This window comes from Ailuropoda melanoleuca, chromosome 7 (assembly GCF_002007445.2).
Source record: "Ailuropoda melanoleuca isolate Jingjing chromosome 7, ASM200744v2, whole genome shotgun sequence".
Lineage (NCBI taxonomy): Eukaryota > Metazoa > Chordata > Mammalia > Carnivora > Ursidae > Ailuropoda > Ailuropoda melanoleuca.
The window spans coordinates 50,713,797-50,739,100 of record NC_048224.1 but is presented as its reverse complement, the minus strand read 5'-3'; the positions used below and the strand labels follow the sequence as shown (position 1 = coordinate 50,739,100).

Genomic DNA, 25,304 nt, shown 5'->3' with positions numbered 1-25,304 from the left:
GAGAGTGTCTGTTTTCGCACACCATCTTATACTAACGTATAAGATCAGAAGAATTCTATATCTATCTTGAAAAAAATGCTATCAGATAATATAACAGATATGTTTCTCTTTTTATTTTCACCTACTGGATAAGTGGATTTATGTTTTCTTACAGGACTGAATTTGCTCTTAAAGAAATCATGTCCTCTGGAGGAGCTGAAGATGACATCCCACAGGGAGAGAGGAAGACAGTTACAGATTTTTGTTACCTCCTGGATAAGTCTAAGCAGCTGTTCAATGGATTAAGGTTAGTGGACTCTTGATGCCTTAAACTTTTCTCTAGTTCCGTTTGTTTTTCCATGGCTGGCATGTGTAAGTTTCTGAAAGGTATGGGTAGACTTTTATAAATACCTGTATCAGAGATTGTCATGCTTTTTTCTTTGACACACTTCATTCTCAGATGAAAAAACAATAGGAGAGTTAATTTTTTTAAAGATTTTATGTATTTTTATTTGAGAGAGATGCAGGGGGGAGAGATAAGGGAGAGGGAGAATCAGACTCCCTGTTGAGCAGGGAGCCCAATGCAGATCTCATTCCCAGGACTCTGGGATTATGACCTGAGCTGAAGGCAGATGCTTAACCAATTGAGCCACCCAGGCGCCCCTAATTTTTTTTTTTTTTAATAAAACTCATCACTATTTTGAGCGATCTTATTACTTTGCTTTATGTCTTCCTACCTAAAATTAAATGTTCCTAAGAGCAGGACTCTGTCACAGTTTCTCTACTATTTAAGCCAGGGTCTGGCCCATTGCACATGCTTCATAAACATTTGTTAAATGAAGAATTACAAAGATAGTGTTAACTCCTACACTCTGCTGCTTCCTATTCTGTGCTACAAAAGAATCTTTGAGATCGCTTTTGCTTCTGCTAATAATCAGATTAATTGCATCTTTTTAAAGAATTATTTTCATTATTAAAATTCAAGAAATGAATTTTAAAGCTAGGTTTTAAGTCTTTTTTTTTCCCTGAAATATCATAAATCTTTAAAATTTACATGTTTAGACTTTTTTCTTCTTTGGTTTCCAGTATTATCCAGGTGTTCCTTATTTATTTGGCATTTACTTGAGCCCTAGAATGTGCCACATTCTGTATTGGGTACAGATAATTCAAAGATAAAACTACCAGTCCCTGCCATCAAATAGTCTGTGACAAAATTATAAAAACACACACAAATCTGTAGCCTCAGATTTAACATAGCTGTTAAGCAAATTTGTCACACACCTCTGTGTGCTTGTTGAAATTAAGGCAAATAAAAAAGTTAAAGTGGTAGTAGATTTAAAGAGTAAGAAGGTATTTAAAAGTTTGCATGAAAATCCTTTGTGACTCCCAGACTCTTTTATTCTCACATTAATAAGGTTATAGTAGCTCTGACCCCTTCCCCGCCTCCTCCCTCTTCTCCCCTTTTTCCCTTCCCACTCCTCCTTTCCCTTCTAATTATAAGCTGTATTTCATAATAAAATTCACCCAAAGTTTATAATTAAATGGTTTAGTTGTGTGCAGGGTTGTGTACTATCAGCATCATCTAATTTTGAACGTTTAATCATCCCCAGGAGAAACCTCATACCCCTTAGCTGTGACTCCCCCCTTTCCAGTCTTCAGCCCTTAAGGACCCGACCACTAATCTACTTTTTGTATCTATGGATTTCCCTATTTAGGATACTTCATATAAATAGAATCATACAATGTGTGGTCTTTTGGACTGGCTTCTTTCACTTAACATGTGTTTGAGGTTCATCTATGTAGTAACATGTATCAGTACTTCATTCCTTTTGTTACAGGTTAATATTCCATTGTACAGATTTACCCGCACTTTGTCTATATAATCATTAGTTGATAGACATTTGAGTTATTTTGCACTTTTTGGCTGTTACAAATAATACTGCTATGAACATTTTTGTACAAGGTTTTGTGTGGACATATGTTTTTAGTTCCTTTGAATGCATACCTTGGAGTGAAATTACTGGGCCATATGGTACTCTATGTTTAACCTTTTGAGGAACTTCCAGACTTTTTCAAAGAGGCTGCACCACCAGGAGCGTGTGACGGTTCCAGTATCTCCACATCTCACCACTGGGTATTGGTTTTTTTTTTTTTTTTAAGATTTCACTGGGGTTTTTTTAAGTCTTTTTTTAATTTATTTAAGTAATCTCAACACCCAACATGGGGCTCGAAATCATGACCCTGAGATCAAGTGTCATCTGCTCTTCTGACTGAGCCAGCCAGGTGCCCCTTTAAGATTTTATTTATTTATTTATTTATTTATTTATTCATTCATTCATTCATTCATTTTAAGTAGGCTCCATGCCCAACATGGAGCCCAACATGGGGCTTGAACTCATGACCCTGAGATCAAGACCTGAGCTAAGATCAAGAGTTGGATGCTCAACTGACTGAGCCACCCAGGCACCCCAAGATTTTATTTTTAAGTGATCTCTACACCTATCGTGGGGCTTGAACTCACAACCCTGAGATTGAGAGTTGTATGCTTCACTGACTGAGCCAGCCAGGCACCCCTATTGTCTGTCCTTTTGATGAGCGCCATTCTAGCGGGTGTGAGGTGGTATCTCATTGTGGTTTTGTTGTGTTTCCCTAATGATTAATGATGTTGAGCATCTTTTCATGTGTGTATAAGCCAAATGTCTGTCTTTCTTTCTTTCTTTCTTTCTTTCTTCCTTTCTTTCTGTAGAGCAAGCTCAAGTTGGGGGGAAGGAGGGGCAGAGGGAGAGATAGAATCTCAAGCAGGCTCTACACCCAGCATGGAGCCCAACACAGGGCTTGATCTCACGACCCTGAGATCATGACCTGAAATCATGACCTGAGCTGAAATCAAGAGTTGGATACTTAACCAACAGAGCCACCCGGGCACCCCAGTCTAATGTCTATTCTAATCCTTTGATCATTCTTCAAATTGGGTTATTTATCTTCTTAAGTTATAGTTGTTCTGGATACAAGTCCTTTGTGAAATCTAATGATTTGCAAATGTATATTTTTCCATTCGATGGGCTGTGTCTCCACTTTCTTGATGGTGTCATTTGAAGCAGAGCTTTTATTTTAGTAAAGCCCCACTTGCTATTCTTCTCTTTCATTGTACTTTTAGTGCTGTGCCTAAGAAATTATTGCCTAACCTGAAGTCATCAAGATTTACTCCTGTTTTCTTCTTTTATGCTGCTTGCTCTCATATTTAGATCTGTGACCATTTTCAGCTAATTTTTGTTTATGGTGTGAGGTTTGACTTTTTTTAATCAAAACTTTTTTTCAATTGATTATTGTATTTCTTTAATATTTTTCTTTCTTGTTCCTTGTTCTCTCTCCATGTTTATACTTGTAATGGTTAGATTTAATATTCAGCCCAAATCCTCTGCAACGATCTAGTCTCTTTTGGTTTTCATCTTTATTCTTTTTTTCATCACTTTCAGAAAATGTCTCTAAAATTTGTCCACTATATGCCATATTTCTTTTTTTATGCATTTACTATTTATGAGACATATTTCATCTTGTCATTTCGCATCAGCACTTTTCGCTATACTGCTTTTTTAAAAAACTAGGTGTTACATATTTGACCCAAAGCTTACTAGCTTTTCTACATATTCTTATTTGAATATAAGAATGAATATAGTATGAATATGTCTTCACTCAGTACGTCTGAGAAGCATATTGAATTTAGCAATGGCATTTCCCTTCTTAAGAAAGAATTATTTTCCTAATCTGATTCTGAGTCATAAATGAATCATAAAGCTCATAAATCTCTTGCTAGGGACTCTCCGCCTGGTTAAAATCACTCTGTAACTATAGTTTGTAAATCAGTTTCCACATAGCACCCTACAGTTTGTAAATCACTTTCAAGTACATCTTTATCTTTATCTTTAGGCCATGTGATGACAGTATCTATAGTATCCAAAACCCCTGCTAACTAGGAGTGCCTGTGTGGCTCAGTTAGTCGAGTGTCCCAACTCTTGATTTTGGCTCAGGTTATGATCTGAGGGTCATGAGATCAAGCCCTGATTCAGGCTTCACACTCAACAGGGAGTCTGCTTGAGATTCTCCATCTCTCTCTCTCTGTCTCCCTTTGCCCCTGCTCGCATGCACATGCACGCAGTCTTTCTTTCTCTCTAAAATAAATGAATCTTTAAAAAAAGAATGGCTGCTAACTAGGATTGTTTTATTTCACTCTTTTTTTTTTAAATGTTGTTTCAATTGTGCAGATACATTTTACCAGCTCAAATGGGTCTCATTTTGATCTTTTTTTAAAAAGTGCCATTTTAATGATCACAATGATTATTTTTTTTTTTAAGATTTTGTTTATTGGGGCAGGGGGAGTGGGAGAGGAAGAAGCAGGCTCATAGCGGAGGAGCCTGATGTGGGGCTTGATCCCATAACTCCGGGATCACGCCCTGAGCCAAAGGCAGACGCTTAACCGCTGTGCCACCCAGGCGCCCCACAATGATTATATTTTGATTTTTTGATTTTATTTAGTTTTAAAGTAATTGCAGAATAAAATTGTGTCTGTGGGGATGGTAGAAAACCCTAATACATGGAGAAAATTGTGGGAGATCTAATCTTTAAGACTCTTTATTCATTGTTGCAGAAATTTATTATAATATACCAATGATGCCTATTTCAGTTTACTTTTTGAGCGCTTGAAACTGTATCGGGTTCAAGAATTAATGCTTTTGACTCTTGTTCTCTAAAATATTCGGTATATAAAGACACAGGTCCCACCAGTTGGAAATCTCCCTTCTTCATTTGTTAAGTCGGTAATTTTGTCAGTATATATGTGTAACTTGCAGATATCATAAATTGCTATCTAGAAAGCAGTACTTTCTATACTAATATATTGATTACCTCCCAGATGTGGAGTAGTACTTTCCTACAGTGCTATTTTAAAATTTGACAGTACCAATAATGATAAATTTTGGCCTGGAAGAATGGGTAAGCTAATTCATCAGGGATTTATTTTCAGTGTTTTGTGTACAGGGCTCTCTTTATTTTAAACAGCCTTAATTATTTCTATGATAAAAATGGTGAGTAAAGAATGTATATTATCCGAATGCTTTGGGATTGCTGTTTGAGAGGAATGTGGCTAGTGGTGACGCAGGTCTGTAGTTCACTGGGAGATTAGTACTTAGACTCTCTTTTTCTTCCCACTTTTTAAGAAAATCTGTTTTACCTACACACACAAACATGGAATAATATAGAACTATTAAAAAGATTTTAGTGGATATATAAATGAAAGGTTGATCACGATATATGGTTAAATGAAAAAGTGTAAATCGTAAAAACAGTATGCTCTTCATGATCTTGATTTATGAAAAATTCTATATTACACTGATGTTCTGTATTAACTCATAGTAGGGACTGTTTGCTCTTAGTGCCCAGTTCAGTCCCTAACCAAAGACCAAATATATTTGGGGGCTGATTTCCTCAGAGTGTCTGGTATGTGTAGGGTGTTTATTTTCTGTGCTTGTTATAGAAATTAAAGTGCTTTGTTCAGTATTAGATCTTGGTTGGAAAGGCCCCCCTCTGTTTATCAGTTCTGTAGGTTATGTTAGAGTTCCCCGGGGTGGTGCGTTGTGGGGTGTGTGGCATTCTTCTCCACACTCCTCTCCCATTCCCTCTCCAATGAAGCTCTTTGAGTTATGTGAATTAAATACCTTTCTACTTTCAAGAGTTGATACAGTTTTCGTGCATTTCTTTTAAAATAGAATTTCTTCGGGAAAAATTGAAAGAAAGTTTTTTTGGTTGTTTTCCTCCCTTTGAGTTGTGTTGGTCTGAATAGAAAACAGTATCACAGTGTTTCTAGAGAATAAGAAATATATTGGGGTGGTCTGGACTAGCTTTGGGACTTGGGGACAGTGGGGACCCAGCTGGAGTAGCATGGCCTTTAACATGGGGTCCTTCATTCCCCATATTCCTTTCACTGTCAGTGATTATCTTCTGGCTAGCTTTCCTTTGTGTTTTTGCNCTTTTTTTTTTTTTTTTTTTTTTTTTTTTTTTTAGAGAAAGAGCGAGAGAGCTGGGGGGTGGGGGTAGTGGGGAGGGGCAGAGGGAGAGAGAGAATCCCAAGCAGGCCTCACTTGCAGCACAGAGCCCAGCGCAGAGCTCCATCCCATGACCCTGAGATCATGACCTGAACTGAAATCAAGGGTCAGAACTTAGCCAACTGAGCCACCCTGGTGCCCCCACTTCTTTTCTTGAGCTCACAAACTAGCTGTTAAACTTACAGTGCAGTGTAATATACTTTCAGACAAGTACACATATTATAAGTGTATTTTTTACAAACAGAGCACATCTGTGTGGTTTGTACTTGGATGAAGAAATAGAACATATAGCACTTCAGCGACACCTTTGTGTTCCCTCTCACTTGGACCTTTTTATTTTATGTTTATACTACTTTTTTTTATTTTAATGTTTTTTTATTATATTATGTTAGTCACCATACAGTACATCCCCGGTTTCCGATGTAAAGTTCGATGCTCCATTAGTTGCGTATAACACCCAGTGCACCATGCAATACGTGCCCTCCTTACTACCCATCACCAGTCTATCCCATTCCCCCACCCCCCGNCCCTCTGAAGCCCTCAGTTTGTTTCTCAGAGTCCATAGTCTCTCATGCTTCATTCCCCCTTTTGATTACCCCCTTTCTTTATCCCTTTCTTCCCCTACCGATCTTCCTAGTTCTTATGTTCCATAGATGAGAGAAATCATATGATAATTGTCTTTCTCTGCTTGACTTATTTCACTTAGCATTATCTCCTCCAGTGCTGTCCATGTTGCAGCAAATGTTGAGAACTCGTTCTTTCTGATAGCTGAGTTAATATTCCATTGTATATGGACCACAACTTCTTAATCCAGTCATCTGTTGAAGGGCATCTCGGTTCCTTCCACGATTTAGCTATTGTGGACAATGCTGCTATGAACATTGGGGTGCATATGGCCCTTCTCTTCACTATGTCTGTATCTTTGGGGTAAATACCCAGTTCACTTGGGCTTTTTAAACTCCTTCTGACCAGAGCAAAAAAGTGCCTTTCAGTGCATGAAAGGCTTCAGAGTTTCTATAGAATACCTTACTTGGGTATAATAAATTCCCTTTTTACTCTTGAAGGTGTGCCTTTCCACCTTATATTAAGTCATTCATCTAACTTGTCAGAGCCTTTTGATTTTGCTAGATGTGAATATCTTAATGAAGTGCTTTTCTTGACTGAAAATATCTTCTTCTATTATGTGCATAATAAATAAGTTCTTTCCACTCACTGTGTAAGAAAACATAGTCCAAGACAGTGAGAAATGGATAAAATGAATGGTGTTTTTCTTTTAATAGCTCTTGCATGTAGTTACAGTAGTAATGAAGTGAGAATAATGTTAGAAATATCTTTGAATACTGTCAGAAAATGATCAAAAGCCCAAGTGCTTGCAGGGTTCCAGTTACCATGGTGACGAAGACTGCTAGAGCAGAATGGAATACTTGCTGGGATTATATAAGGCAGCATCTTGAGACATGTATTTGAGATACACAGCTGTGTCTACCAGTGATATCCATGACTTTTGGTGCTTAGAGACAACAGAGGCCTCCAAATCACTGATTCTTTGGCTTCGGAGAAGCAAATACACATAGCCAAAATAAGCATTGGAGGCCATAAATATATATATAGACAGAGAAGTGCACCAAAGTGAAGTGTAATGGTGTTAAATAAAAATAACTGCAGAAATTATTTTGATTAAATATGCTCCCAATATTTCAAATTAAAGAAGAAATCCCCTGCAGTACTTTCTTGAAAAGCCTATTTTAAGATGCTCTGGTTCCTAAATAGGAAAGGGTAACTGGGAAATTAATACTTTGCTCCCTGATCCCCTTCCTCCCCTCCCCTACCCCCTTCTTCCTCTTTCCTCCCTCTTTTTCTGCCCCTCCCTCTTCCTTCTCTTCTTTCCTCAAAAAATTAATATATTCCTAGAGGCAAGTTCTGCAAACTGGTAATAGTAAAGTATTGTGATTTCAGAGAGAATACTTAAACTACCTGTACAAGCTTGTGATGAATGCTTTTGTTTTCTCTGGCTTACCACTCAAAAGAATTGCACATGCATTTGAGGTAGACAGCCTCCAGAGTGCAGTAGATATCTTGATCACATGATCTAGAGAAGCATTGACTAGTAAGGATTTAATATGAGCTACAAATGTGATTTTAAATTTTGTAGTAGCTGGATCTTAAAAATGTAAAAAAAAAAAAAAGTGAAATTAATGTTAGTAATGTATATATTTTGTTTGATCCATTATATCTAAAATACTTTATTTCAACATGTCATCAGTATAGAAAAATTATTGCCATCTTTTACATTCTTTTTTTCCATACTTAGTCTTTGAAGTACACTGAATATTTTATACTTACATACATTGCAGCTCAGATGGGCCACTTTTCAAGGACTCAGTACCCACATTCAGCTACTGGCTCAGGCAGCATTCCTCCCACTTTTAGCTTCTGTCCTCAAAATGGTCCATTGTGCTTTCTGGTGAATACATATTGGCTGTTTGGGCAGCGGGGGGGGGGGTCTCCTTCTCCGGTCCATCACATGTCGCCTTTGTTTCTCCTGTCTCTCCCTGGACAGATGCCAGTAGCCTGCAGGTCGTTTGGCTGTTGGTGATGTGTCCCCACTCACCTGCATTTGGGGATCTGAGAGATACTTTATTACTTACTATATTAGTTTGTTAGGACTATCATAACAAAATACCACAGACTGGGTGGCTTAAACAACAAAAATTTATTGTCTTACAGTTCTAGAGCCTAGAAGTCCAGGATCAAGGAGCCGTCAGGGTTGGTTCGACGGAGTTAGGATCCCAGAATTACAGGGGAGTTCTGATAACCTCTTCTCTGAAGGTGACACAGGCGAATGCTCGACTGTAGGAATGGTGCAGTTAACTCCCTGGCTTCTTAATCATCGCCTTGGTTCTCAGAGGGATTCATATCCATAGAGCTCCTTTAGGTATCATACCTACAAAATAGTCATGGACGTTTGGTGGGACAAGGCAGCAACATCATAGAGGGGACATGGGATTTAAAACTTGACAATCTTTTTTTCCTATGAGCAAGGTGCCATTAGAAATAAATTTATTGGGGCCTGGGTGGCTCAGTCGGTTAAGTGACTGCCTTTGGCTCAGGATCAAGCCCCATGTCAGGCTCCCTGCTGTGCAGGGAGCCTGCTTCTCCCTCTGCCTGCTGTTCTCCCTGCTTGTTCTCTCTCTCTCTTTGTCAAGTAAATAAATAAAATCTCAAAAAAAGAGAAAAGAAAAAGAAAGAAATTTATTAATGGTTCCATTTCCAAATGTAAGAATTTTTATACTTCTCCTGGAGCTGGTTCATGAGAGGAGGAGATACCATTCCATAGCTTTATTTGGTTTGGCATGTCTAAATTCAAACTGGGGTTGATTATTCAAAGTTATTCAAATTCATAAACCATTATTAGGAATGGAACAATGTGCTAAGTGCTGCCTTTTTTTTTTTTTAATACTATTTGTGTATTTGGCAGAGAGAGAGAGAGAGCGAGCACAAGCGGGGGAGCGACAGGCAGAGGGAAAGGGAGAAGCAGGCTCCCCGATGAGCAAAGAGCCCGACATGGGTCTCGATCCCAGAACCCTGGGATCGTGTCATGAGCCAAAGGCAGACGCTTAACTAACTGAACCACCCAGGTGCCCCTGCTAAGTGTCTTCTATATGTCTGCACCATTCTATGTACAGGGCTAGGGATAGGAGCAGGATACCAAGATAAAGAGGGTGTCCGCCTTCAACCTAATGGAGCACTGTTGTGCATTTTCTCTCAAACTCTCATTTATAAAAAGCTTTGTTCCCTCTTCAGTAAACAAAAGGGTTGATATTGGGGTATCATTAAGGTATCCTCCCTTAAAGGAAACATTCAGCCTTAACAGCCTATACTTGTTGATACCCCCAGCACCTTCAGACTCACAGATCCATTCCTGAACCTAAATTTGGAAACCAGATATACCAGTCAGTGAAAAAAAGTGCCAGTGTTAAAACAAGGAATTTCTCAATTGGCTTTGCAAGTCCCAAACACAGTTTTGTCTGGTGTACAAATGAAGACAGAGGCATGGATTGGAACAACGGTGTCACTGTAATACAGGCCTCTCTATGTAAACAAGAATATGTGATGGGACACTGTGCTCCTTGACTGAAAACCTTATTCAGAGAAGTTGAGTTATGCCTTTGACCACAGCTTTGGCCAACAGCTTTGTTGGAGGTCAACTGCATCCCATGACCTGGGTAGCAGAATGAGCTCACAGAGAAGAAATTTACTAATATAGAATCAAAATCTAGGTTGTTTTCCCTTATGGTAGAAAGAAGAGAGAACATTAGATTAGGGGTTAGAAGGTTTGAATCTGAATCACAGCTCAACAATTTACTGGTCATGAGTTCTCAGGCAACTCAATTAAGCTCCTTGATCTTCACTCTGTGTGTGTGTGTGTGTGTGTGTGTGTGTGTGTGTGTGTGTGTGTATTTACATGTACCTATACGTATATGTGTCCTGGAGAAGCCAAATATTTAAGGACGGACTAAGGAAAAAGAAGCCAGTAGAAGAGAACAGAAAGAAGAGAGAATTATAAGATGGTGGAAGTGGTGAACAGTGACATGCCCCAGGGAGGACTGACATGGGAAAGAGGGCAGAGTGTCTGTTGGACTGGAATGTTAGGTGTGGGTGGCCATCAGTGATCCTTGCTAATTCAGTTTAGTTAAGACAGTTGATTTATAGAAACCCAGAAGAGATTTGACATCTCGACATACATTGGAAACATCTCTGAGAACCGAGTTTAATCATTTGCTCTACACTTCTTCCTACTATAGTCTCCTAACTTTTGTTGATAGAGTTTAGGATTTAAAAAAAGAGCAAGATAAGTGTCATACTTTCAGTTTCCTCTAAAGCTTTGGAGAAGAGTATGAGGAGCCAATTTATAACATAGGTGCCTTTGCAAAAAGTGAAATATCAGGTCATTTAGCTTACAGGATAATTCACAGGGCCTCATTTAATTTAATTCTACGGACCATTAATTTCCCATCTCTAACGTCAGTAATAAGGACCAAATGATATATTCAGAGTTTAAAACCATAGTCAAGCTCTGAATAGTAGAGGAATTTGTCTAAAACTGTTTATAAAATACCTCAGTTAGTTTTAGACTCTAATCGAATTATACTGGTTTGTGTATTAGCTTCTGTGATATGTCTCATTAGAGAAAGGATGATCATAGGACTTATCCTTTAGGAAGTTAAGGAAAAAAAATTAACTCTATGTTGAAAAAGAAATTTCTGTCTTTATAGCTGAGTTTTTAGACTGGAGTGGCAGGTGTTCTAAATTCTTTTGTGAGAAATAGTATAGAATTTAGCCAACGTTGTTCAGAGCTATAAATCAGAAAATACTTGTATACTTACTACTTATTGTCAGGAGCCTTGTTCTAGGCGTTCAGATCGCCTTCTATGTGCTTTTAGCCCATGTACAGAATTCCCTTCCTTAAAGCCTATTGTGCTGAACACCTGAAATTATATACGTCGTCATGAAATAAAACACTGAATTCTAGTTCTGTTTTCTCAGTTAACAGGGTGTATTACTGAGGTTTATTAAATCTGTCAGTTTGGGAAACGCAGAGGAACTTGCAGGCACATGCTTCCTTGAAAATTTGCCTAAAGACTTTACACAGTATCTGTAAAGAAGCCCCCAAGTGTTGTCAGTTCTCACGGAGGTGATGTTGCTGCTTAATGCTCTTATGTAATAAAAGTCTTCCTAGCAGCAGCCGCATGATAAGAGTCTTAAAGATTCTGGCAGCAACTTCAATTTTAAAATATCTGATTAGCACTTTCTCACTAGAGGTATATGGAGACATTAAAAAAATAGATGAAAACTTGCAACAAATGTGTAAACTGTTATCTATAGTTAGCTTATTTCTGTAATCTGAAATGAATTTCTCCTTATCATAAGGATAATGGAAATGGATTTAAAAATGTAGTTACTAACTCATTCTTGTTATATGTACCTGAAAATTTCACACAGCCCTGTTGCTTTTTTATTCAGTGTCTTAACATTGGTAGAGGAATGCATATCTACTTTCACTTATTAACTCCATTTACAGAAATTTACCTTTTATTCATATTGCATAACTATTCAAGATTATTACTATGAAGATGTTTATTGCAGCATTTTTATAACAGGGAATAACTAGAAGCAATGTAAATATCTGTTGGGAAGGGATTGGTTAAATAAATTGGTTATTGTATACTACATTGTACACAGTAAATGTTGATATAGTTGTATATGCATTAAAAAAACCCCTGATATATTTTTAAATTTAAAGGGCATGTTAAAATAAATATACAAATAATAAAATAAAAAAATAAAAGGTATGCTATAAAACATTATATGTAGTTTGATTCCATTTATGTAAAATAATAGAAAAACACATGTTTACTTAAATGTACATAGAAAATGCATTCTTAATGGTGGTTATTTTGGGGGGTTAGAATTGAGGGGAAAGCAATAGGGTATTTTTTATTTCTTGCTGTACAATGTATAGCATTTTTGTTTTCCGAGAGACTACTATTATTTTCAAAATTGAAAAAGAAAGAAAAAAAATATAAGATTTCTGTGATAGATTGCTTGTAAAAATCATTCCCTTCCCTGTATCCATGCCCATGAGTCATCCCCTTCCACACTGACTCTGGGCTCGGCCATGAGGATTGCTTTGGCCAATAGGATGGTGCAGACACGATGCAAAGAATCGAAAAGAATGATGCGCATTAGAACTGCCCTCTCTTTTGTTGCTTTTGGGATCCTCATGGAAACTGAGCTAGCCTGTTGGATGAGAAACATGTGACCCAGTGCTCTAGATGCCAACCAGGCAGCTGCCAGCGGTCTTGAGGAGGCCCTCCACCACTAGCTGACCACAGTTGCATGACCAAGGTCTGGCTAAGACTTGTGCTACAGTTTTATTAGCGGATAATTGCCTTTGTTTCTCTTGCATATTATCTTATTTCTCTCTCGCTCGCTCTCTGATGATCACTTCTTTCTCTTTTGCCTATCCAGATCTCTTTCTTCAAGCAGCTTTCCCTGACCACTCAAGCCCCCCAGTGTATCTCCTTTCTACACTCTTCTATTACTTGTACTCAGTCCCGTATAATTTAATACTTATGTGCTATTTTTTCTCTTTTTCTGTGTATGTGTTCGTCTTTTCCCTGTAACTAACTAATGAGCTCCTTGATTGTAGAGATCATATTTCACATCACATTCTCTGGCCTTCAGAATACTTAGCACTTGATAGAATTATATGTAGTGACCAGGTTTTCTCCTTGTATCCCATGTCTTCAAAATACACCTTGCCTAACTGCAGGTGTCACCAGTAGCAAGATACCCTGCTAGGGCAAGAGAAAAGCTATAGAAACGCAAGCTGCATTTGTTTCTGCTCTGTAGCTATCTTACTTCCATGAAATTGTGTATCCTTTGTTAAGTAAATTAAAAAATATATAGCAGGTTTGTGTGTGAGCGTGGGGGGGGGGAGTCTCTTTCTGCCAGTCTCAAATATGTATGTGTATTATACACTGTGCTACATATGTTTATATTAAACATGAAAAAATGTTAACAATATAATAAGTGAAAAAAGTTTACATTGCAAAACAAGACAAATACTGTGCCTGTATACACAAATACTGTGTATGTATAAAATCTGGAAAGATATACATCCTTCCCCCCAACCCCCCAAACAACTAAACAACAAAATATGACCTCAAATTTCATTATGTTAGTATAGTTTACCAAGAATATTCAGCTTACTTAGTTATGTAAGATAAAGGATTTTTTTTATGCTTGAAAGTTAAACTTAGGTTAAATGAGAGAATTTATATTTAAAAGTCTCTCTTTTTGGGGTGCCCGGGTGGCTCGTCAGTTAAGCATCCAACTCTTGATTTTGGGTCAGGTCATGATCTCAGGGTTGTGAGATCGAGCCCTGCATTAGGTCCTGTGCTGGGTGTGAAGCCTGCTTAAGAGTCTCTCTCTCCCTCTCCCTCTGCCTCTCCTCCCACCCCACCCCCTCATCTCACGAGTGTGCATGTTCTCTCTTGCTAAAAAAAAAAAAAGGAAAAAAAAAGTGTCTCCTTTTACCATGAAACATTTAAGTGTTTTCTCTATTTTAGGTCTTTTAGTAGACTTTTGGGTTATAAGGGTCATTCTGAAATACAGCCTGCACTTCTTTTAATTGAAAATAGTGTTAGTGGTGATTAAAGGGGTGTTGATTTAGATGAAGTCCTATTAGCATAGATAGGTAGATTAATGAAAAATAATAAAGAGCCCCCAAACAAAACCACTTTATCTGGCAACCCCAAGTAGAGGGGATTGGCCCTAAGTTTATAATCTATGAAATGCTCAGGTACATTGGGATTCATTGTACTATTTTCTACTTTTGTATATGTTTGAAACCTTCCAGCATAAAAAAAAATTTTTAAGCATAACTTAAAAAATAGACACCTTTCACAAAAGCAATAAAAATATGAGACATTGTAATAATGTGAACCAAGAAATATTAGACCTTTATGCAAAGCATTATAAAATTTATTTAGTGACTATTTTCAACATAAATGGAAAGAGATACTGTTGACACTAAAAATTATTTTTGAAATGTCAATTCTCCAAATAGATGTCTAGATTCATTCAGATCTCATTAAAACCCATTAGGATTTTTTTTTTTTGGTAGAACTTTAATAAGCTGCTTTTAATGTTCATATGCAAGTTTAAGGAGCCAAGAATGGCCAAGGTGTTCCTTAAAAAGAAGAAACATGCCACACTTTTTTTTTTTAAAGATTTTATTTATTTATTCAACAGAGATAGAGACAGCCAGCGGGAGAGGGAACACAAGCAGGGGGAGTGGGAGAGGAAGAAGCAGGCTCATAGCGGAAGAGCCTGATGTGGGGCTCGATCCCATAACGCCGGGATCACGCCCTGAGCGGAAGGCAGACGCTTAACCGCTGTGCCACCCAGGTGCCCCAACATGCCACACTTTTTATAAAGCTATAGTAATTAACAGAATGTTAATGAGGAACTAGAAAAATCAATAGAGTAGAACAAAATGCTGAGACCCAAGCGTAAGGGAAAATTGATGACTGCAATTCTAGTTCTGTCAACTTATTCAAAAGTCAAATGACTTTTTTCAAGATTTATTTATTTGAGAGAGCGAGAGAGAGAAAAAACACAAGCAGGGTAGGGGCAGAGTGAGAGGGAGAGAGAGAGAATCTCAAGCAGACTCTGCGCTGAGCGTGGAGCCTGATGCGGGGCTCTATCTCAAGACCCTGAGATCATGACCTGAGCAGAAACCAAGAGTCGTACACTTAACCAGGCACTCCAATCAAATGATTTTTTAAAAAATTATTCAGGGGGCGCCTGGGTGGCACAGCGGTTAAGCGTCTGCCTTCGGCTCAGGGCGTGATCCCGGCGTTGTGGGATCGAGCCCCACATCAGGCTCCTCTGCTATGAGCCTGCTTCTTCCTCTCCCACTCCCCCTGCTTGTGTTCCCTCTCTCGCTGGCTGTCTCTATCTCTGTCGAATAAATAAATAAAATCTTTAAAAAAAAAAAAACAAAAAAAAATTATTCAGATAGAATTTGTTAACACATATCTGAAGCTCAATTTTGGTTATATTAAAGGGTTAAATTTGGAAGGTGAAACTTTAAATCTTTTAAAAGACTATATTATTGTATAGATGAATTTCTTTAAAAAGACAGAGAAAGCACTTTCCATAAAGATTAAGCTGATACATTTTGGTCTATTCATAAAAAGAAAAACCCCAAATCCAATCAATGAACATGAGAAGACAAGTCCTAGACTGGGGTAAGAAGTGTCCCTCACTGTAATCAGTGGGTGATTATTGTTCCTTTATCAAACAAGCGCCATTTGGCAGTATGACTCTCACAAGATTTGGTTGACTATTTGATTCAAGTTTCCACAAACCAATAGCCATAGTTTTTTGAAACTTACCTCTCTTTCTCTTCTAGACGTTATTACAGATACCTTGAGCTTATGAGGCTTCTACAAGACAATTAGATCCTTAGGTTCTTTCCCCTGATCTATCTTGTTCCACTGAAAAAATACACTTGGGGCCACTTCCATAGATTTATTCACAGGCTCCAAGAAAGCTTTTGCCCTGAGGATGAGACTCCATTGTTAGTGGCGTTTACAGCCAGGATTTCTCCATTGTATCTTTTACACTTACACATTAGACATTGTTCTGTCTCTCCATCCTGAAAGTTCTGGAACTTGTGGGTTATCTCGTTTCCTTTTCAGCCCTGCTTGCAGCTAGTTCTTTTCTGAGTTCATTTCTTTCTCGTGTTTTGTTAAGTTCACCTAATACAATCCAGGGCCAGTAGCGTATTTTCCCCGGGGTCTTTGTATAAATCCATACGTTCACTAGTCACCTTAACTGCTCTCCAAGTGATTGCAGACAGATGCTGTTTTTCCTCTGTATTGTGTGTGTCATCATTTTTCCAGCCTTCAGTAACAGTTTCGTGCTGCTCAATTCCAATGCCAGTGTTACATATGTTATGGATTTGTTATGGCAATAGCCTGTTCCTGGTATCCATTTCTGTACTGGCTTTTCCTCAATAAGGCTGCTGTAACAGCTCCAACATTTTAGTGCCTTACTACAATAGAGATTTATTTCTAGCTCCCACGTTAGCTATAAGTTGTTTGCAGTTCTGAGGCTCCATTATATGGGTCTGACTCTGTGTTCTGGGTTAAGGAGCAGCCCCTATCTTGGTCTTAGATTGGAGGGAAGTGAAAATGCTGAACTATGTAGTATCTCTTCTGTCATCTTCTTAGACATGGCGTGGGTAACTTGCAGTTATATTTCATCGGCCAGAGCAAGTCTCAAGGCCAGGCCCAGTGTTTGTATGACAGGGAAGAATTTGTCTCTCTGGGGTGAACTGTGAGTCACCAGACCCAAGGACCGGGATGTATAGTTTCACCTGTAGGGAGAGGATAGAATAATTGAGAACAATAATACCACCTGCACATCACTTCTAGGTACATTTCCTAAAGCAGCAGTGTTTTTCAGAGTGCTGAGTTCTTATATGAAAATAATAAACATTTGGAAGTTATCAGTATATAAGTGACTATGAATAAGATCGCCTGGGGAGAGGAAAGTGAGTGCTAAAAACCTCATGGGACAGGTATCTACAAAGGAGACTGCGAATGAACAGAGGTGGGGAGAAGAATAGGAAAGAGCATGTCCTGGACTCTTAGAGAACCATTTCTGCTCCAAAAATTACAACTTTTTAAAAAAAGACAGCCTGAATGCAGATGCTTTATATCTCCCCAGTTTATGCCATCACAAGACTTAATTTCCAAATAGCATAAGAGATTTAAAATTAATACTTGTTTGTTTGTTATTACAGAGATTTGCCACAGTATGGGCAGAAGCAGTGGCAGTCCTATTTTGGAAGAACTTTCGATGTTTACACCAAACTCTGGAAGTTCCAACAGCAGCATCGGTAAAGGAATTTTATAGTTACAGGAGAGTGAAGGTCCAGTTTATATTAGTCCCAGTTTTGACCTTTACTACGTCAGTGCTTTTTATCTCTTGGTGCATTTTAATATATTTTATCTTTGTGATGCAAAGGAAAATAAATTAATTTTTTTCTCCTGTTTACTTACGTTTTTTAAAATGTAATTTCTCATCTGATCTTTAAAGACGGTATTATATCTGAAATGGTTCAGATTAACTCTAACATAGGTAGGCTGATTCGTGGTTTCATTCTAAAATAGGTGTTGTTTATTTCGTCAAAGCTGTTTGGGGGGGTGTTGCTTTTAATTTTCATGAGCATAGCTCAAAGAAGTTTCTTTTCATATTTCAGCTTACTTTAAATAGACATTTTATACATGCTTTTTGAATTTAATTGAATGATGTTGAAATCTCATGAAAAATTCATGAATTTGAATTCATGAATTCAGAATTTCATGCTGAATTGGGTGGTATTTTATCCTATTAAATTTACAGATTTGGTTATTTTTGGAATTTATAGTCTCTTATTTCTATTTTCTTATCTCCTATGTAAAACAGACAAGTCTTGGATAATCGGTATGGCTTGAAGCGGTGGCAAATAGGGGAAATTGCTTCTAAGATTGGGCAGCTATACTACCATTATTAGTAAGTGAATTGCATATGGAAAAAATAAAGCGTTGTCCTGATTTAAACACAGCATGCAGAAGTATGCATAATATACTTACTTCGTAGGAGGGAAAACTAAGGAGTCACAAATGAACCACAGATCATAGTGATCAAAACAGTATTATGAAATGATCTTCCATAATACAAGTAACATCATTTGCTTCAAAGGCTTACCTTCCAAACAGTTCATTTGGGCAGTCTCATTTAAAATTTAAATGGTGATGATCTTGTTTTTAGATAAATCAGAAATACTAAATGAATTTATATTTCTTAATGACTTCACTTAAATCGTGATTATATCATAACTTATATGTTTGAATGAGTGTTTTTCGGGGGGATACTTTAAAACTCATATTTGTAGGATATATCTAAACGGTTACGTGAAGCGGATAAATCTTAGTGATGAGATGAGAGAGATCCTTAATGATGAGTCAAGGAAAGAAGAGAATTCCTTTTAGGAATCTAGATCTCATACGGTATCAGGTATACCATAAAAAGCTTGGACCATATGGAATTTCTTCCTCTTCCTGTCTTTTGGCACGCCATCCAACATTCCCCTATTAAAATCACTCTTGCAGGTAGAATATTTTCTTAAGAAGTTCCTTGTAAAACTAGAAATGTTAAACAGAGAACCTGATTCATCTGCATCCTCTGAAGACTAATATGGATTAGTCCATTTCTGAGTCCTCTGAGAAAAAAACTGAAGAAATGAGCCAAAAGACTATGTATGGATTTGGGGAAGGCCATGGAAGGTCTGGTGGAAAGATGTAACTGGGTGGAATGCTGTTTGGAGAATCCCTTCAAAGAATGAAAATAATGTGTACTTTGGATTGCTATCAAAAAAGGCTTGGGAGCAGTGGGGAGGTTTGTTTGTTTTTTTTTACCTTGTCATTATTTTTACCCATTGCAAGGGTGTTATGATTATTGCTTTGCTGATTCAAATTTAGGATAGTCCTTCCCATCCCCTCGTGTAGAGGAATAGAGGAAGAATGAAACAAGTATTCAGCATGAAATATTCTAAGACACTGTCAAATTTAAGGATTTTTTTTTCCTCATAGCCTACGCACATCTGAGACCAGCTATCTGAATGAAGCTTTCTCCTTCTACTCTGCAATCAGACAGAGATCATATTATTCTCAAGTCAATAAAGAGGACAGGTATGCACCTACTATGTTTTTAGGAAAGAGGTAAAACAGAATTTTTAGTCTGTGTGGAAATTATGGAAAGAAGCACACATTTGTTTATAACTTTTATTAAATTAAATGGGCTTTATTGAGCACCTTACAAAAGAGTAGGCCTTCTTAAGCATACAGACTTATGTTACTTAAAAGCAATAAATGTTATAGATGGACACTCTGCCTGGAGTCAGAGCACAAAGGAGGGGTTGTTTCTTTATGAGAGATTGGAGTCCCACAAAGTTTCATAGAAAAGAAACAGTTCCAAAGTGAGGCTTAGCTGATAGCCTTTGTTCTTTTTAGCCTGTATAATTTGAATTCATATACATTCAAAAGCCTGTTGACAGCTGTTGGTGGGACTAAAGAAAAGGCTGCTAAAGCTGTTTACATTGTTTTGTATAAACTGGGTATGTTACAGTTGTGGATCTCCACTGTAAGAAAAACGTCAGGTAGAATTTATTCATTCCCAACGGTAATCTATTGAGCACTTATATATTTGGCAGTGTGGTGTAGATGCTTGGGTGGGATAAGAAAAAAGAAAAGAAGAAGGTGTACAAGCGTTCTCTTTTCCTCACAGAGGATTATTTTCTTATGGGAGTTACAGATGTATTTGGGGTACAGGTAGACTGTGATGTTATTAATTCCAGGTAAAGACAGAATTGCTGAAGAAATAAGGGTTCTGCTGGAGAATCTCTATTACTAGTACTCCAGGAATTGTTGGAAGAGAAAGCTCAGGCATAGAACATCTGAATGTTCTCTCTACTGCCAGCAACAGAACTCACAGTTGTTATACAGTGAAAAGATAATATTCTCTTAGCATTAGACAAAAACATGATTTTGACGTATTTTTCTAGAGAACACTTTGTGGCTGGCTATCATAACCTTCCCAGCTAAACAGCAAAATTTTCTGGAAAGCCCCACTCTTGTAAATCCCCTTCATTCCCTAGCAGACCTTGTTCAGGCTTGTCCAAAGGAATTTGCTTGATACAAGCAAGGCATGGAGATGCTGGATTCTCCATTTCCCCCCCCAAAGTCATCACTGTGCTTCATTCTTCCATCAGAAGTTCCATCAGTTACCTCTTCTTCAGATTTTCTTATGGTTTGCTTCACCTGTTCTCACTACAGATGTATTTCCTCGGAAACCTCCCCCCCATTTTTGTATTCGTATTGTACAATTTGTCTGAATTCTTGGGGAGATAAATTTTATTTCTAAAAATATGCGAAAGGGCTATGTAATTAATACCTTTTTCAGTCTGAAAATACATATAAGGAAAGAACCATTTCAAGCAATAATGAAATACCTTGTATAATTCACTCTCCTACATTTGCTAATTCGCTCAAAGAGAAATTGGCCTTGGGCCCTTTGGCTTAAAACCCAACAGTTTCCTTTATTAAAATCCTTTTGTATCCTAATAGCAAATACCACATATGAATGATTTTCCTGTGCTGCCTCCTAGAGCGAGGCACAGGAACAGAGGTAGGATTATTTGTAACCAGTATGACAAAATCTCTTGCCTTAGGCCACTAAATTAGAATGAAAGGACAATCCAGTGTGCAAAACCTTGACCTTTTCCCCTGTACCTTAGAAAGGATGATTGTACCTTAGAAAGAAAATGAACAGCTGGTGTAGCATAATACCCTTTAGTTCCATCCACCTCATTGCAAATGGCAAGATTTCATTCCTTTTGATGACTGGGTAATAGTCCATTGTATGAATAAAATAAGATGAAAACAGAGAGGGAGGCAAACTCTAAGAAACTCTTAATTCTAGGTAATAAACCGAGGGTTGCTGGAGGGGAGGTGGGTGGGAGGATGTGGGTGACAGGCATTAAGGAGGGCACTTGATGTAAGGAGCACTGGGCATTACATGCAACTGATGAATCACTAAATTCTACCCCTGAAATTAATAATACAGTATATGTTAACTAAATTGAATTTAAATAAAAAATAAGACAAAATGAACAGCTGGTTGATTAAAGCTAAGTAAGAGTATCGTGCAATTTCACAGTTGCTTTAAAAGCAAAAATCTCTGCTCAAAGGGGCAAGTTCTGTCTGCACTCTCAGTACCTAAGGACTGTGTTAAAGCCAGAAGGAATGGCACGTTCCCACGATCACCAGAAGTGACACATACACCACCCTGAACATGTCTCATTCCATGGGCCCATCCTGTTTAGTAGGGGAGACGTTATTGCATGATCATTTGCCCTGGGAGCCACAAACCCCGACTGTGGCAAATGGCTGAGGCTGAACCTGGTCAGAGTTCCATGTGGAGAGGATGAAGTTTCTGAGTACCCAGAGGTTGGGGCCACGTGGCAAGTGAATAGAGTCCATGTCTTAGAAGTAGTGGGCCTGGCGGGCTGGACAAAGCTACGGTTCTGAATTACCAGAAGAACTTCATCAAGAGAATCATGATGTCAGCTTTAGTGGTGACAGTATGGAAGTTTTTGATCATGGGAAACGTGAATCTAACCATGAGGACCTTGGCACTTCCTAGTAATGGTGTTTATAGGGAAGACTTGACATGGACCTTTCTAGTGTGGTTCATGGAATAATATTTTTCTTCTGCAGTTTGATACATTGTCAGACAGTGGGGCTGTGGGCTGTTCAGGTTTTCAGGCCTGACTGGGGTAGCCTCTTGTGTGTGTGAGTGGGTAGCACTGACTTATTTATCTGCCCTTTGCTGCAGTTCAACGCAGTGGTTTCCACAGTAGAATGCATCCACCTACTTCTGTATGTTTCTTTAATGCAGGGACTGGCACGGCTGTTTTTGAACTGTCTAGTAGCTAAGACTCCTTTTTATATTTTTAAAATGCTATGAAAAAATAAAATAGATACACTACAAGCACCATATGTACCTAAAAAGCCTAAAACATTTACTTTCTGGCCATACGCAAAAATTTGCCAATCCCTGGTTCGGTATGTGTTCGTGTAATCTGCGTTACATAGTTGTGTAATATGATACAGATTCACAGAACCTATTTTATTTTATTTACATTTCATTTTATTTTTTTTTAAAGATTTTATTTATTTATTTGACAGAGAGAGAGACAGCCAGCGAGAGAGGGAACACAAGCAGGGAGAGTGGGAGAAGAAGAAGCAGGCTCCTAGCGGAGGAGCCTGATGTGGGACTCGATCCCAGAATGCTGCGATCACGCCCTGAGCCAAAGGCAGATGCTTAATGACTGCGCCACCCAGGCGCCCCAGAACCTATTTTAATTTTTATCAAAAAATTAAAGGAATAGTCTTATTAATATTTCAACTATGAATTGACATCATCCTCCTACAAATTTTCCTCCTGTTTTGAATTCCACTTTTGACAATGTGGCAGGCTAGATAATCAAAAATACTGTCTCCAAAATACCTTGAGATGCTGGATAAACAGATCGACTGCGATTTTTTTAAAAGATTATTTATTTATTTATTTATTTATTTATTTGAGAGAGAGAAACAGAGATAGTGAGAGAGAGCATGAGCAGGGAGGAGAGGGAGAAGCAGACTCCCCACTGAGCAGGGAGCCCAATGTGGGGCTGGGTCCCGGGAGCCTGGGATCATGACCTGAACCAAAGGCAGTTGCTTAACCAACTGAGGCACCCAGGTGCCCCTCAGCCATCCTTTTAAGTGGACAGTTTAGCTGCCGAGAAAGTAAGGGAAATCCTCAGGTCATTAACCCTGACCAGTGCTAGGACAACCTTGTAGGAGGGTGGTTAGTTTTGGTGATATAAAAGAACTACTATGGAAGGATTGATAAGAAAAAAGTTACCCCGTTATTTCCTAAAAAATCATGGACTTCATAAGACAGTAATCATTGTAATAATGACTAATTGAGGTTATCGAGATAAAATGGGGCCAAATTCTGGACAATAACATGAAAGAAGAAAGTAAAGAATTAAACCAATAACATCCACTTATTGTTCAGAAGAAGCTTAGAGTAAGTAAAGTTTGCTTATTAAAATATTAAGAAAAATGTTTTTAAAGAACATAAAGAAAATGTATAACTTCAAAACAGGTAGAAGGTGAAGAAAGTGAAAAATAAAATTATGGTGTATGATCTTTACAGTGAAAGGTAGGAAAGGAATACACACTAAAATAAAGTTTAGTTAGCACAAAAAACTAAAGTAGAAATAAGTACAAGTACATTGGTAATCATAGTAAGTGGAAGTGATCTAAACTTCCCAATAAAAGTCAGAGATTATCAATATGCCTTTTAAAGGAAAATCCAATAATACAGTGTTTCTAAGAGATCCTCCAAAGATACAGGGTACACAGAAAAAGATAAAGTAGATACCAAGGGGAAGAAGTGCCACTATACATAAGGCAGAGAGTGTTATTAAGGATAGAGGTTTACTTCTTAATGGTACAAGGAACAATTAAAAAAAAAACAGAAAAATTCTAAACTTGCGTATCCCCAATAATGTAATATTATAATAAAGCAAAAAGTGACATATTTTCTCCCTCTCTGTCTGCTCCTCCTGCTTGTGTTCTCTCTTCCTCTCTCAAATAAGTAAATAAAATCTAAAAAAGAAAAAAAAAGAAACACAGAGGAGATAAAATAGAACACTAAAATATATTTGATTAACCGAAAAGAAAGCAAGAAGGGAACACCAGAAAACACAAACGCAGGAGGGGCAAATAGAAAACAAACAGTACAATGGGAGATGTAAACCCAGTCAAAGTAAGAGCCAGATAAAAGGTAACCCCTGAGTCTGTGAGGCAGAGATTGTCTGGATAAAAAAGCTAACTAAGTGCTCTGTCTACAAAACATGGGTTAACGTGAAAAGACGCAAGTACTTGAAAGTAGAGGGATAGAAGAAGATATGGCATAAAAACAGTAAGCATAAGAAAACTGGTTTGATTATATTAATATCAGAAAACAAGATTTCAAAACAAAGAATGTTCTTCCTGGAACTCTTTTCACCTCATATTTTCCTGCCTGTTGTCTTCTACTCTTTATCGTCTTACCTTAAACATCACTCTTGCTAGGAAGCCTTCTCTGTGGGCTCAGATAGCATCCTTTATATCTCCTGTTGCTGTATTTATTCTGCTGTGTTTTAAGTGTTCATCTGTCTCCGTTACCTTTTAGGTAGTTTCTGGTCTCTGAGACCCATGAAGAAGGGGCAGTGTCTCTAGTTGTTTGTTTTAATCATTCTTTTGGCACTTCGCCGGGTGCCTGATCCATCTAAGTTCTCAATGGGTATTTGGTCAATGAATGAATATATGAATGAACATAATGAATCTGTAAGAAATGTGTTTAAACGTGACCGCAGGTTATATGCAGAAATAGTTGTAACTGTGCAAAATAGGATCTAAAAGAGTTTAAAAGCTGCCAGAGAGTTGGAAAAATCAAAGAGCATGTTTTCTTTTTTGGTCTAATGAGTAACTTCCCATTTGTCTGCCGTAGACCTGAGTTGGTCGTTAAGAAGCTACGATACTACGCAAGATTTATTGTAGTTTGTCTTCTGCTCAACAAAATGGATGTTGTGAAGGACTTGGTGAAGGTAAGTATGCTTTAAAATTATTAAAATCCTAACCTGTAATTGTGTATGGGTAATTTTGTTTTTTAAAAATAGATTCAGGGTAAAAAATAATTTTAATATATGTAAATCATCACAGCATTCAAAGTATAGTAACTTTGGACAAGGGTAATGGTGAAAGGATTTTCCTGCTCTCTCTGTATTTCAGATATATGCTAGCCAGGGACAAGTCTCTTAATTCCTTGTCTTTTAGCTTGTTTTATATTCCACCACCCACCAATGGGTGGTTAAGAAATGCAAACAAAAGTTAAAATATTTGGTTTAAATTTGCTGCAACATGGACGGCACTGGAGGAGATAATGCTAAGTGAAATAAGTCAAGCAGAGAAAGACAACTATCATATGATTTCTCTCATCTATGGAACA

The 25,304-nt window shown here is 37.8% G+C and overlaps 1 protein-coding gene across 4 annotated transcripts in view; it reads left to right on the top strand.

Annotated features, from left to right (window-relative positions):
• The window catches only part of SCAI (suppressor of cancer cell invasion), a 135,516-nt gene that overhangs the window by 66,493 nt on the left and 43,719 nt on the right, over positions 1-25,304 (top strand). For all 4 annotated transcript variants that reach the window (XM_002916332.4, XM_034664510.1, XM_034664511.1 and 1 more), the window contains 5 exons: positions 155-286; positions 17,461-17,556; positions 18,126-18,212; positions 19,292-19,390; positions 24,807-24,903. In XM_002916332.4, the coding sequence (XP_002916378.2) occupies positions 155-286; positions 17,461-17,556; positions 18,126-18,212; positions 19,292-19,390; positions 24,807-24,903 (511 nt within the window). The remainder of the gene's footprint in view (positions 1-154; positions 287-17,460; positions 17,557-18,125; positions 18,213-19,291; positions 19,391-24,806; positions 24,904-25,304) is intronic.